This window comes from Neltuma alba, unplaced genomic scaffold (genome assembly GCF_004799145.2).
Source record: "Neltuma alba isolate B1F8T4 unplaced genomic scaffold, ASM479914v2 tig00004055_pilon, whole genome shotgun sequence".
NCBI lineage: Eukaryota > Viridiplantae > Streptophyta > Magnoliopsida > Fabales > Fabaceae > Neltuma > Neltuma alba.
The window spans coordinates 127,973-139,347 of NW_021633545.1; the positions used below are offsets into that span (position 1 = coordinate 127,973).

The following is an 11,375-nucleotide window of genomic DNA, read 5'->3' on the forward strand; positions in this document are numbered from 1 at the left end:
TCTATTTAAAAAATTGGATCTTATAATAAGAGACGGAGTAGTATCATGATATTGTTTTGATAATAAAGAATCAAATTTAATGACATTAAGTATCCTTCTCATTTATAGCAAGACAATGAATGAGCTAATGTGTAGTCTTACATGCATGTTTTACACTCGGCAAAATCACAGTCCCCAACAACAAACCGAAACTCAATGCAGTGAATAAATTGTATGAAGGAAACGTATCTGCATCAATTCATTTGACAATTCCTGCTCTATCCAGCCATGGATGGAACAGGAGACAAAACAGCAGAATTGTTTCATGGCCAAGCCCAATTGTACAGACTCATGTATCTTTGGATGTCTTCTTTATGTCTAAAGTGTGCCATTGAGCTCGAAATACCAGACATAATCCACGAGCATGGCCAACCCATCTCTCTCTCTCAGTTGGTATCAGATCTCAAAGTTCCACCCTCTAAAACTACCTTTCTAAAAGGGCTCATGCGCTTGCTGGCTCACAATGGCCTCTTCACCATCATCAAAAACAACAACAATGAAGAAGAAAGCGAAGTATCGTATGATCTCACTTCTGCATCACGGCTTCTTGTGAATGGCACAGACCATTGTTTATCTTCAATGGTTCAGTTGACTGTAAGCCCAGCTTTACTTGATTTGTATCAAAACTTGGGGAAATGGGTTCGTGGGGAGGAGAATACACTGAGAGAGACATCGTTTGGCGTAGGTGTTTATGAATTCCTTGCTCAAAACCCAGAAGATTTGGCAGTCTTCCAAGAAGCAATGGCTAGTGATTCCAGATTCATGAAACTGGTAATGAAAGATTTGGAATCTGTTTTTGATGGATTGAATTCCATAGTTGATGTTGGTGGTGGAACTGGTACAACTGCTAAGATTATCTGTGAAGCATTCCCTAAGTTGAAACGCACGGTGCTCGATCTTCCTGAGGTCGTCTCAAACTTATCTGGAAACTCCAATGTGAGCTTTGTTGGTGGGGACATGCTTAAATCCATCCCTCGTGCTGATGCAGTGCTGATTAAGGCAAGTATATTCCACATAAAAAATACAACCTTGCATAACAAATTTAAATCTTGCATCTTCGCAGTTCTACAAGTTTTTCACTTTTAGATTAATTCATGTGATTTTCAGATATTATTCAAACACATGAAATACCTGGAATGATAGATTGCTATCTATTTTCGTTTTTACAGTGGGTTTTACATGACTGGGGTGATGATGATTGCTTAAAGATACTTAAAAATGCCAAGGAAGCTATTTCAGGCAATGGAAAAGGAGGAAAAGTGATCATCATAGATACAGTGTTGAATGAAAAAGAAGAGCAGCATGAAGTGCTAGAAACAAAGCTCTTACTCAACATAATGCTGGCGGCTGAATTCAATTCAAAAGAGAGATCCGAGGAAGAATGGAAGAAACTCTTCCTGAAAGCAGGCTTCACAGATTACCAGATATTTCCCATATTTGGCTTTAGGTCTCTCATTGTGCTAAATCCTTAGATTTGGTGGGAATCTAATGACTAGTTTTACATGTTTTAAACAGAATAAATTTGCAGCGGAACAAGAGTTATGATTCTTCTGCAATTTCAATGAGCTATAACATAGCGCTATAAAGAAATTGTTCCCCATCTTATAACTGCGGCTGAATCATCTAGCAATTTATAAACATTCATGTCTACATAAAGTCATTACCCAGTTGAGTGAAAAAAAATAACAAAGTTATTATTGATGAATGAAAAAAAAACTAATTTGTAGAGTGCATCTTTTAAAACATGTTAGAAGACAAGAAAGAAATCAAAATAGCACTATATCATGCACAGTTATAACCATTAAAGGGAATGAAGTAAGCGACCTGAATTGTCGTATTTCTCCCTTGCTCAATTCTGAATCAATTGAGTTTCCAGCACCTAAGAGCATCGTATTATGCATAGAGATATATTGGCAGCTATTAGCGACGATCTGGGCCAATGAATCCACTTCAAAGGCTCTGTTTCTATACTCAACTGTGCATCATATTATACCAATACACCACGCATGAATTGGTAGCAGTGGAGATCAGTATCAATCTGTTTGATGGAATGAACAGCTCTATAGAGTTAAAATCACCAGTCAAGTGATATCCATGTTTGATACAAACCAAATATTTGCATCAGATATGATAAAGCCATTCAAATAACACTTGGACAATTAAAAACTTGTTACCTTCCAGTGTTGGATGTCCATGTCATGTGCCAAGTCGATGTTAATATTTATGTTTCTTAGGCTGCAGCCAGGCGTCTCACTAGTTTAATGACAAACTACCTTCATTTTCTTGCTTCATGTAACCTTGCCCAACCACAAATTTTGTTCATACTTACAAATCTATTCAAAAATTAATCTCATTCATTGTATTCCAAGATCCTATTCATTGGACTGTGGCTTGCTTTTTAACCTTCATGTTTCATCTCCATCGTTGAACAGTCAATAGGATATTGAATATCTCTTCACTTTCAGGGTGTCTCTTGTCTCTAAACACTAAGTAATTCACAAACCCAGCAATCTCAAGCCAACTACATCCTGTTTCCTTCTGCAAACCTTTTTTCTTCATCTGAATGATCACTTTTCAACATTTTCCCACTCTTCTTCTAAATGCATGTTTGAGACCCTAACATGGTAGCCTGCTATCCTTTTTTGTGACAACACAACGAGCAACTTCTTGGCAATAACTTCACTTAATTCAAAGTGTCCATGGTCTCTGCAAGCACCAATAAGCGATCCCCAAACTTCTAGGGCATTTCCATCTTCACCTAATCCATTGACAAAGTCAGGCTTCGAGCACCCTCCCTGACATGTCAGTAACACAGCAATAGTGTTCAGCTGAGGTTTTATCTGTTTTCTCGTAAAGTCGAGTTCGCCACAAAATAAACAAAAATTTTAGACATTCACATCAAGAAGCCTTTACAAAAATGTCTCTCTTAATCGTGATTTTTCTTGGCAACCCATATTTTAAAAATTAAAAAGAATATAGAAAGAAAAATTAGGGAATAATGACACAGATTTTATGGCACCATAAACGGGTAACAACTAGCAATCCCATTAGTCCCCCATTAATCTTGACTAAGGGAGGTTTCTTTGGTGTGTCATCTTGCTCAATATTTCTAACCAAAACAGCATGTGACCTCTAGACAGTTTTGAATTTGGATACTTTCAGTCAAACAAATGGTAGACTATTTTTTGAAATGTCTGTCACAAGTTGTTCCAGCAGCAACATTACGGTTGGATAAGGTTCCAAACTTAACATTGATATATTTTGATATATTTGTGAGTGCGTGTTTAAATTATATACTATTAGGAAAAAGGTTTTTTTTTTTGAAGTAAATAGAAATACAAGTTTTTTTAAAGTGAAAAGTTCGGGTGAATTAAATTTCAAAGCTCGCCAGAATTAAAATAGATCTCGTGGCTCACAAAGCAGTGACAAAAATTACTGTTAGCGACAGAAGTTTTATGGCACCGTGAATGGTTAAAAATTAACATGTCCATCATCCACCTTTAATCTTGCTAGTGTTTCTTTAACGTGTCACCTTTCTCAATTTTTTTGACGGCATTAGCATTAGCATGTGAGCTAGAGGCAATTAACAAATTAAAATCCTTTCAAATAAATAAATAAATAATAAAATATCAATAGAATATTTTTAAAATCAATAAATTTTCAAAAATAACAAGGGAAAAAAATATATTACAGACAATTTTTATGTGTCACTTTCCCCATCAGTCTTTATTATTATTTTAATTGAGAAGAATCAACATTTAATGACAGAAGTATCTCTTTCATATACAGGAAGACAAGGGCGCTGATGTGTCGCTCCAAGAACAAAAGCTTACATGCATGTTTTGCACTTGGCAAAAGCACAATTACCAATCAGGAAAGGAAACTTAATATAGCTAACAAATTGCCTGAAAGAAATGTACCTACAACAATTCATTTGGGAAGCAATTCAGCCAGGCTCAATCAATGGATGGAATAGGAGGCAAAACCAGAGAGCTGTTTCATGGCCAAGCCCAGCTGTACAAACACATGTACTTCTGGATGTCTTCGGCATGTCTGAAGTGTGCTATTGAGCTTGAAATACCAGACATAATCCACAAGCATGGCCAACCCGTTTCTCTTTCTCAGTTGGTATCAGATCTCAATGTTCCACCCTCTAAAACTACCTTTGTGAAAGGGCTCATGCGCTTGCTGGCTCATAATGGCCTATTCACTATCATCAAAAGCAACAATGAAGAAGAAAGTGAGCAATCATATGATCTCACTTCAGCATCACAGCTTCTTTTGAGTGGCACAGATCATTGCTTATCTCCAATGGTTCAGTGGGCCCTTAGGCCTACTAGGCTTGAGATGTATCAACATTTGGGAAAATGGGTTCGAGGGAAGGAAAATACACTGAGAGAGACAGCATTTGGGGTAGGCTTTTATGACTTCCTTAATCAAAATCCTGCAGATTTGGCGGCCTTCCAGGAAGCAATGGCTAGTGATTCCGCATTCATGAAAGTGGCACTGAGTGACTTGAAGTCCGTTTTTGAGGGCTTCAGTTCCGTCGTTGATGTTGGTGGTGGAACTGGCACCACTGCGAAGATTATCTGTGAAGCATTTCCCAAGTTGAAATGCACAGTGCTTGATCTTCCTGAAATTGTTGCAGGTTTATCTGGAGACACCAATTTGAGTTTTGTTAGTGGGGACATGATCAAATCCATCCCTCATGCTGATGCAGTTCTGATTAAGGTAAATAACTAACCATACCATCTTCAAAACGCCAAACATTATTCATGTATTGCAGATGCTAATTTCAAATGAAATGAGTTGAGTTAATTTTCATTACAATTTAAACTTTATGTAATGTAATCATAATTAAACTATATTGTAAAGAGATGTGTAATCTCTCCTATTCTTTAACGCTCTGGGACCAGGGCCCTTTGAATAAACAATTATATTAATTTTTTTAGTTTTAGTATTATAAATTCCTGATTTTTTTTCTTGTTATGATACAATAATTAACAAAAATTATTAAATATAACATGATATTTTCCTAACTAATAATTTTTCATAAAAAATTTAATCATTATTTTAAAAACTATTGATCATTCAATATATTAGTATTTTTAGACAAATAATTCTTGCATTATTACATGTTTAGCAACAATATGTCATAGTTAAATTCTCTCTGAGAACAAGAGAATATAGACACGATCAAATTGGTGTCTATATTACATAAAGTTTAATTATGAAAAGGAGAGGAGAGACCCACATAAGTGAGACTTAGTAAGCCCCACATCTATTTTAATCCCAAGCTTATATTATCATCACTTTAATTTTTCACCGCGAAGGCTTTTAAGATTGCATTATCTAAATTTTCTTTTAATAAATTTGTTATGAAGTTAGGGAGAAAATCATAAAATGAAAAGCTAAAGCCTATGGGGCTGACTCAGAGGATCGCACCCATAGTTTTTTCCTCTCTCCAGTTCTACCCAAAATTTAAATGACGATTTAGAAGAATTCAATCTCAACTTCGATTTAGCACAAGAATATTTTGACTATTAAGGCCATAGTCAATGCTTATTGTAATCAAGAAGATTTTCAACTTAGCTAGACATTAGAAATTGCACACTGTTAACTTTCAAACACGAAATACTTGGCATATTAAGCTAGTGTTTGTTTTTCACCTTTACAGTGGGTTTTGCACGATTGGGGGGATGATGATTGCATAAAGATACTGAAAAATGCCAAAGAGGCTATCTGTGGAAAAGACAAGGGAGGAAAAGTGATCATCATAGACACGGTGTTAAATGAAAAGCAAGACGAGCATTCACTGATGGAAACAAAACTCCTTTACAACATTATTTTGATGGCTGAGTTCAATGCAAAAGAGAGGACTGAGGGAGAATGGAAGCAACTATTCCAGAAAGCAGGCTTCACAGATTACCATATGTTTCCTATATTGGGCTTTAGGTCTCTCATTGTGCTTCATCCTTAGATTTGGCTGGAACCCAATAGCTAATAACTAGTTTTACATGTTTTAAACCGAATAAATTTGGAGTAGAACAAGAGGAACTATGATATCTCTGCACTTTAATTAGCTACAACATAATGCTATAGAAAAATTTGTCCCCATCTCACAAGAATAGCCGACTGAATCATCTACCAGTTAAAAAGCATTCATGTTTCTACATAAAGTTATCAACGAGTCAAGAGACGCAACAACAAAGAATCAAACATTAAGTCGAGCAATCTGAAATTTCTCATCCAATAGCTATTCCAGATGCTAATGGTTCCTTGCAGTCAACAATCCATCATAGTATTCCAGTCACGCCTCTGTTAAATTAGACTTCTTTTTCGCTTTCATTTGATAAGTCACAAATTTTTTAAAATTCATTTTAGGATGATGATTCTACTCTTTTTTATTTAATTATTGTCCTCTGAACCCAATTATTTTTACTGGTTAGAATGTTCCGATATTTCGTGGAATACAGGCCCTACTTGATTATACCACACAGTCATTTCAAATATGAAGACTAAGGAGATATTCCAATTCATCACGGCCAGCTCCTATTTCATTTCCCATTTCAATTCCTTTAAAACTCTTTCTTGTACCCTAAATAGGCCCTTAGTGACAGGGATATGCCGAAGGCAATATAATAACTTCAAATTTTGCATCATAACACCCAAGTCACTCGGCACACGCAAAATCCAGAAACATAAAACCTAGTATAGACCGCCTGATGAATGAATCAGAATATAGTATGTTAATTGTACAGCCTTAAATGTTAAAATTGGTTAATCGTGTCAATGGGTTTCAAGAAAGAAATCAAACTAGCACAATATCAAGCCTAGTTATAGTTAGATAGAAGAAGACAAGAATATTAGCTTAGGACACGGAAGTGACGTACCTGAGTTGTCATCTTTCTTTCCCTTGCTCAGTTCTGAATCAATTACAATATGGATGGTTATATAACCTCCCTTGGTTGACCTTCCGGCTCTTGAATGCGTCATATTACATATGGACACATTCAGGAAGCTATTAGTGACAACTGGACCGAAGAATACACTTCACAGTTTCTGTTCCCACGTTCAACGGTGCGTGAATTGGCAGCAGTGGAAAATCAACATCAATCTGTTTCAAGGAGAACAGCTTGATTAAGTCGAAGTTTCAGATAGAAAAACTCACGCCAACTAGGCCCGAAAAAAATTAACTATAAAGCATGGAGACATTAAAAAAGCTGTATCCACATTTAACACAAGCCAAACATTTGTATTAGATATACCACATCATTTTTAGTTACACCTCGACTCTACAAGGTTCATTACCTTGCAGTGTTTACACCTTGATTGTGCAACCAAGCCGGTGACAAGTATAATGACAGGATTCCTTCATTTTCTTGCTTTCTGCAATCTTGACCATGCATTTATTTATGTTGACAAAAAATTCACCTCATTCATCATATTCCAAAATCCATAATTTTGGGCTGCAACATGCCTTATAACCTTCATGCTTCATCTCCATAGTTAACCTGTCAAGAATACTATATATCTCATCACTTTCGGGGTGCCTCTCATCTTTAGATACAAAGCAGTTCACAGACCCGGCAATCTCAACCCAACTACATCCTGTTTCCTTCTGCAAACCTTTTTCCTTCATCCGAATTCTCAATTTATCAACATTTTCCCACTCTCCTTCTTCTGCAAACATATTTGAGAGCAAAACATGGTAACCAGCTATCCCTTTTTGTGTCTCCATATCAAGCAACTTATTAGCAATATCTTTTCCCAATTCAAAGTATCCATGATTTCTGCAAGCACCAAGAAGTGATCCCCAAATTTCTAGTGCATTACCATCTTCACCCAATCCCTTGACAAAATCATAGGCTTCAAGCACCCTCCCCTCCCTCCCTAACATGTCAGTAACACAGCAATAGTGTTCAACTGAGGGTTTAATTTTATGTACTTCATCCATAGAGTCAAATATTTCCATACCTTCATCAACCATACCAGCATAACCACAAGCAGACAAAATGGCAACGAAAGTAACTGCATCAGGTTTATGGCCAGAGCCCAGCATAGAATGAAACAGAGAAAGAGCTCTCTTGCCCATCCCATGCTGGCCATAACCCAACATCATTGTGGTATATGTGACGGAATTCTTCTCAGGTATACTAGTAAACACATTTTCCGCATAACTGATTGCACCTGATTTGGAATATGTGTCAACCAAAGCAGTTCCCACATAAACATTTAGGTCCAAGCTGTGACGAATGGAGAATCCATGAAGTTCCTTGGCGAATGCTACGCTTCCCATTGAACTACAGGCTGGAAGAATTGATGCTAAAGTCACAGCATTAGGTGTTACCCTCTGCTCAAGCATCTCTCCAAGAACCAGAAAGGCTTTTTCATGCCGCCTATTTTGTGTGTAACCAGCAATCATCGCATTCCATGTAGAATGATCTTTATCAATAGGACAGTTTTGCTTAAATATCCATTCTGTAGTTTTAACCAAACCGCATTTTGCATACATATCTATAAGATAGCTCTCCATTCCCTCGAATTGTATCCCATGACGAATTGCATAAGCGTGAGTCTGCTTTCCAATATATTTGTTCCTAAGATTAGATGCTGTGGAAAGAAGAGACGTCACAGTCACAGAATCAATCATAAACCCTTGGTTCTGCATCTCATAGACAAGCAACAGTGCTTCTTCATCCAAACCATTTTGCACAAAAGAAGAAATCATGGTATTCCATGAAACTACATCCCTCTCAAGCATCTTATGGAAAACTTTGAATGATGTATCGATTGAATTGCACCTTGAGTACATAACAATAATTGCATTGAGAATAATAATTGATAAAGTTGCCATACTTTTTAAAATAAAAGCATGTAGCTGCTCAGCCATTTTTATCTGCTGCAACAGTGAAATAGCCGTTAGGGCGGATAGAAAAGTCACATCATCACACACAGCCTCTTCTGATTCTAAGGCTTGAATAAAAATGCCGACTGCTTCAATTGGGCAATTATTTTGAACATAGCCACCAATCATAGTGTTCCATATCTCAGTATTCCTCTCTTTACATTGTTCAAAAATCAACCTAGCATGGCTAAGGCAGCCAAGCTCAGCATACATATTAATAGTTGAGCTCAAAACAAACACATCCTCCACATACTCGCTCCCAAATTTATGAAGCAAACCATAAATTATATCAGCAATCTTATAATCTCCCAAGCTCGACACAGCGGGGAAAACATTCACAAAACTGACAGAACTTGGCATTATTCTCATTCTCATCATCGTGCTGAATAATTTAACTGCTTCAGCGTGCGCCTCCATCTTCACATACCATGACACCAAGGTATTCCAAGCAACAACATTACGTTTACGCATCAAGTTGAACACTTTAAGCACATAATCATTCTTCGAACCACAATATTCCACACCACTCAAGCACGCAGAGTACATGTTCAAGAGCGAGTTATAAACAATCCTACTGGGATTTGGGTTAGATTGGCACCGAAGAAAATGGCAATGCACAGCTTTACCAGCTCGAAGATTTCGCGTTTCAGCACAGGCCTTGAGAGTGGAAGAATAAGTATAAGAATCGAATCGAGTACCCGGGGAAGACTTCATTTGACTGTAGAACAGCAAGGCTTCCAAGGGCATATTGTTGCAGATGAACCCAATGATGATGGTGTTCCAGAGAACAGTGGAAGGGCGAGGAAGAGTGTCGAACAATTGGCGGGCAAGGTGAGGCTGACCTTCTTGACATAGTTTGCTCAGGCGAGAGCGAATTGAAGGGGTTTTGAGTGTCGGGTTCGGAATTGACAAGAGTGAGGAGGAATCAGTAGTGTCAGTGGAGAGAGAATGTGAATTGGGAGAGGATAGAGGAAGAGGAAGAAAAGGGGAAGCAGAGGAAGCCATGGAGGAGTTGGAGCCTTGGCTCTTGACTCTTGTGAATAAGCTGCGGATAGATAGTCATCAGAAACGAAGGGACCTACCCAAAAAACAAAGGTGCTCCATACATAATTTCCAATGAAAAAGTATTTGGGGGGAACCAAAAATTTTACAGTACAAAAGTATATAAGAATAATTTTGTTCCCATTAACATAAGAATATTTTTTTAAAAGTGTTTTTTTTATTTATCTAAATACCTCCTAAGTTAACTTAACTAATTCATGAAAATAAGAAAAATTACTTAAATTTCTTATTTCTGTTATGATATTGGGAAAAAAAAGGACAATAGTTTGAAATCATCACCAACTAAGCCAACTGCCAATCTATACTTCTAAAAAAGTTTTTCATTAATATTACATCTGTTTCTAATTATAAGATCTTGTTTATAAACTATAAATAAGATTTTATAATTAGGATTGAAGATAGTATTACAGAAATTTGCTTCCTTTGAACCTTGTTGATTCCTCTTAAGGCTTTGGGCCCTCCATTTGTATCTAAAACCAGAAATCCTACCGGAGAACGTTTTCGGCTTGGAATTTCTTTAAATACATGACAAACTCTTAAAGTATTGTTTAGTAGAATCGAGAATCATTGACATCCAAAGACTAGTCAGATAATTGTACTTTGCAATTCAAATTTGTGTACTAATAATCTTCAAAGTGGGCCTTTACTAGTTTTTCTATACTTAAATATATCTCCCATTTTCCTAAGAAGCTAAATTTCGAATCTCAATTAGAAAAGACATTCATATTTAGGGGGTGTTTGGCAAGATGGAAAAGTACTTTTCTGTAAAACGAGAGAGACTCCTCCACATATTTACTTCGTATACTGTAAAAACACTTTTAAATCATGGTATGTCTTCCATCCAAACACCTCTAGTGTTTAATAGTGTCTCAAATAGAATTGTCTTTAAAACTAGGGGTGTAGAAAAAAAATAAATAAATGTCTCCCCTTTTTACTGCTTTTTGTGATAGGAAAATTAAAAAAAAATATGAAACCTAAAATAAAATAAATATTTAATGAGAAAAATCAATAGTTGAGGCCCGAATTTAACATTTGGCCCAAATTTTGGGGGGGGGGGGGGAAGCCTATAACAATCAAATCAAATACAACCAAAAAGGCTACTTTTCGACAAAGCTATCTATTTCACATGAGGACAAAATTTAAAGTAGGCCACGCTTATGGCAAAAGTCTAGTTTTGTTTGGGGGGTTATTAGTAATTCGGCTTCATGATTTGCCCGAGTTTCCAACGTATATCAAACCTAGGAATAAAAAACACACCTAATCAGGGAAGTTAACATGTTGCTTAAAAGTTGGAAGAAAAATCAGTTCTTGAGAGAGTGTTTAGATTAGTTTTTTGAAAGTGATTTTACGGTACAGAAAATGAAAA

General features: G+C 36.5%; 3 protein-coding genes across 7 annotated transcripts; 2 read left to right on the top strand and 1 right to left on the bottom strand.

The window, feature by feature from the left end:
• Positions 1–46: 46 nt before the first annotated feature.
• On the top strand, positions 47–1,740 carry LOC114743574 (isoflavone 7-O-methyltransferase-like). The gene is made up of 2 exons (XM_028931790.1): positions 47–1,038; positions 1,209–1,740. The coding sequence occupies exons 1-2, from the start codon at positions 268–270 to the stop codon at positions 1,509–1,511; spliced, it is 1,074 nt and encodes a 357-aa protein (XP_028787623.1). The 5' UTR covers positions 47–267; the 3' UTR covers positions 1,512–1,740.
• Positions 1,741–3,998: 2,258 nt separating this feature from the next.
• On the top strand, positions 3,999–6,019 carry LOC114743581 (isoflavone 7-O-methyltransferase-like). The gene is made up of 2 exons (XM_028931798.1): positions 3,999–4,770; positions 5,717–6,019. Exons 1-2 carry the CDS (start codon positions 4,003–4,005, stop codon positions 6,017–6,019), a joined length of 1,071 nt encoding a protein of 356 aa, XP_028787631.1. The 5' UTR covers positions 3,999–4,002.
• Positions 4,575–9,968, bottom strand: LOC114743573 (pentatricopeptide repeat-containing protein At3g22150, chloroplastic-like). Of its 5 annotated transcripts, XM_028931786.1 has the most exons (4): positions 7,351–9,968; positions 6,933–7,156; positions 5,709–5,781; positions 4,620–4,693 (listed from the first exon to the last, which is right to left on the bottom strand). In XM_028931786.1, exon 1 carries the CDS (start codon positions 9,950–9,952, stop codon positions 7,475–7,477), a length of 2,478 nt encoding a protein of 825 aa, XP_028787619.1. In that variant the 5' UTR covers positions 9,953–9,968; the 3' UTR covers positions 4,620–4,693; positions 5,709–5,781; positions 6,933–7,156; positions 7,351–7,474. The 5 variants fall into 5 exon arrangements, with proteins under 5 accessions (XP_028787622.1, XP_028787617.1, XP_028787620.1 ...); XM_028931789.1 differs by lacking the exon at positions 5,709–5,781 and having other exon boundaries at positions 4,575–4,693; positions 7,474–9,968; XM_028931784.1 differs by lacking the exon at positions 5,709–5,781 and having other exon boundaries at positions 4,575–4,693.
• Between the last annotated feature and the right edge of the window lie 1,407 nt (positions 9,969–11,375).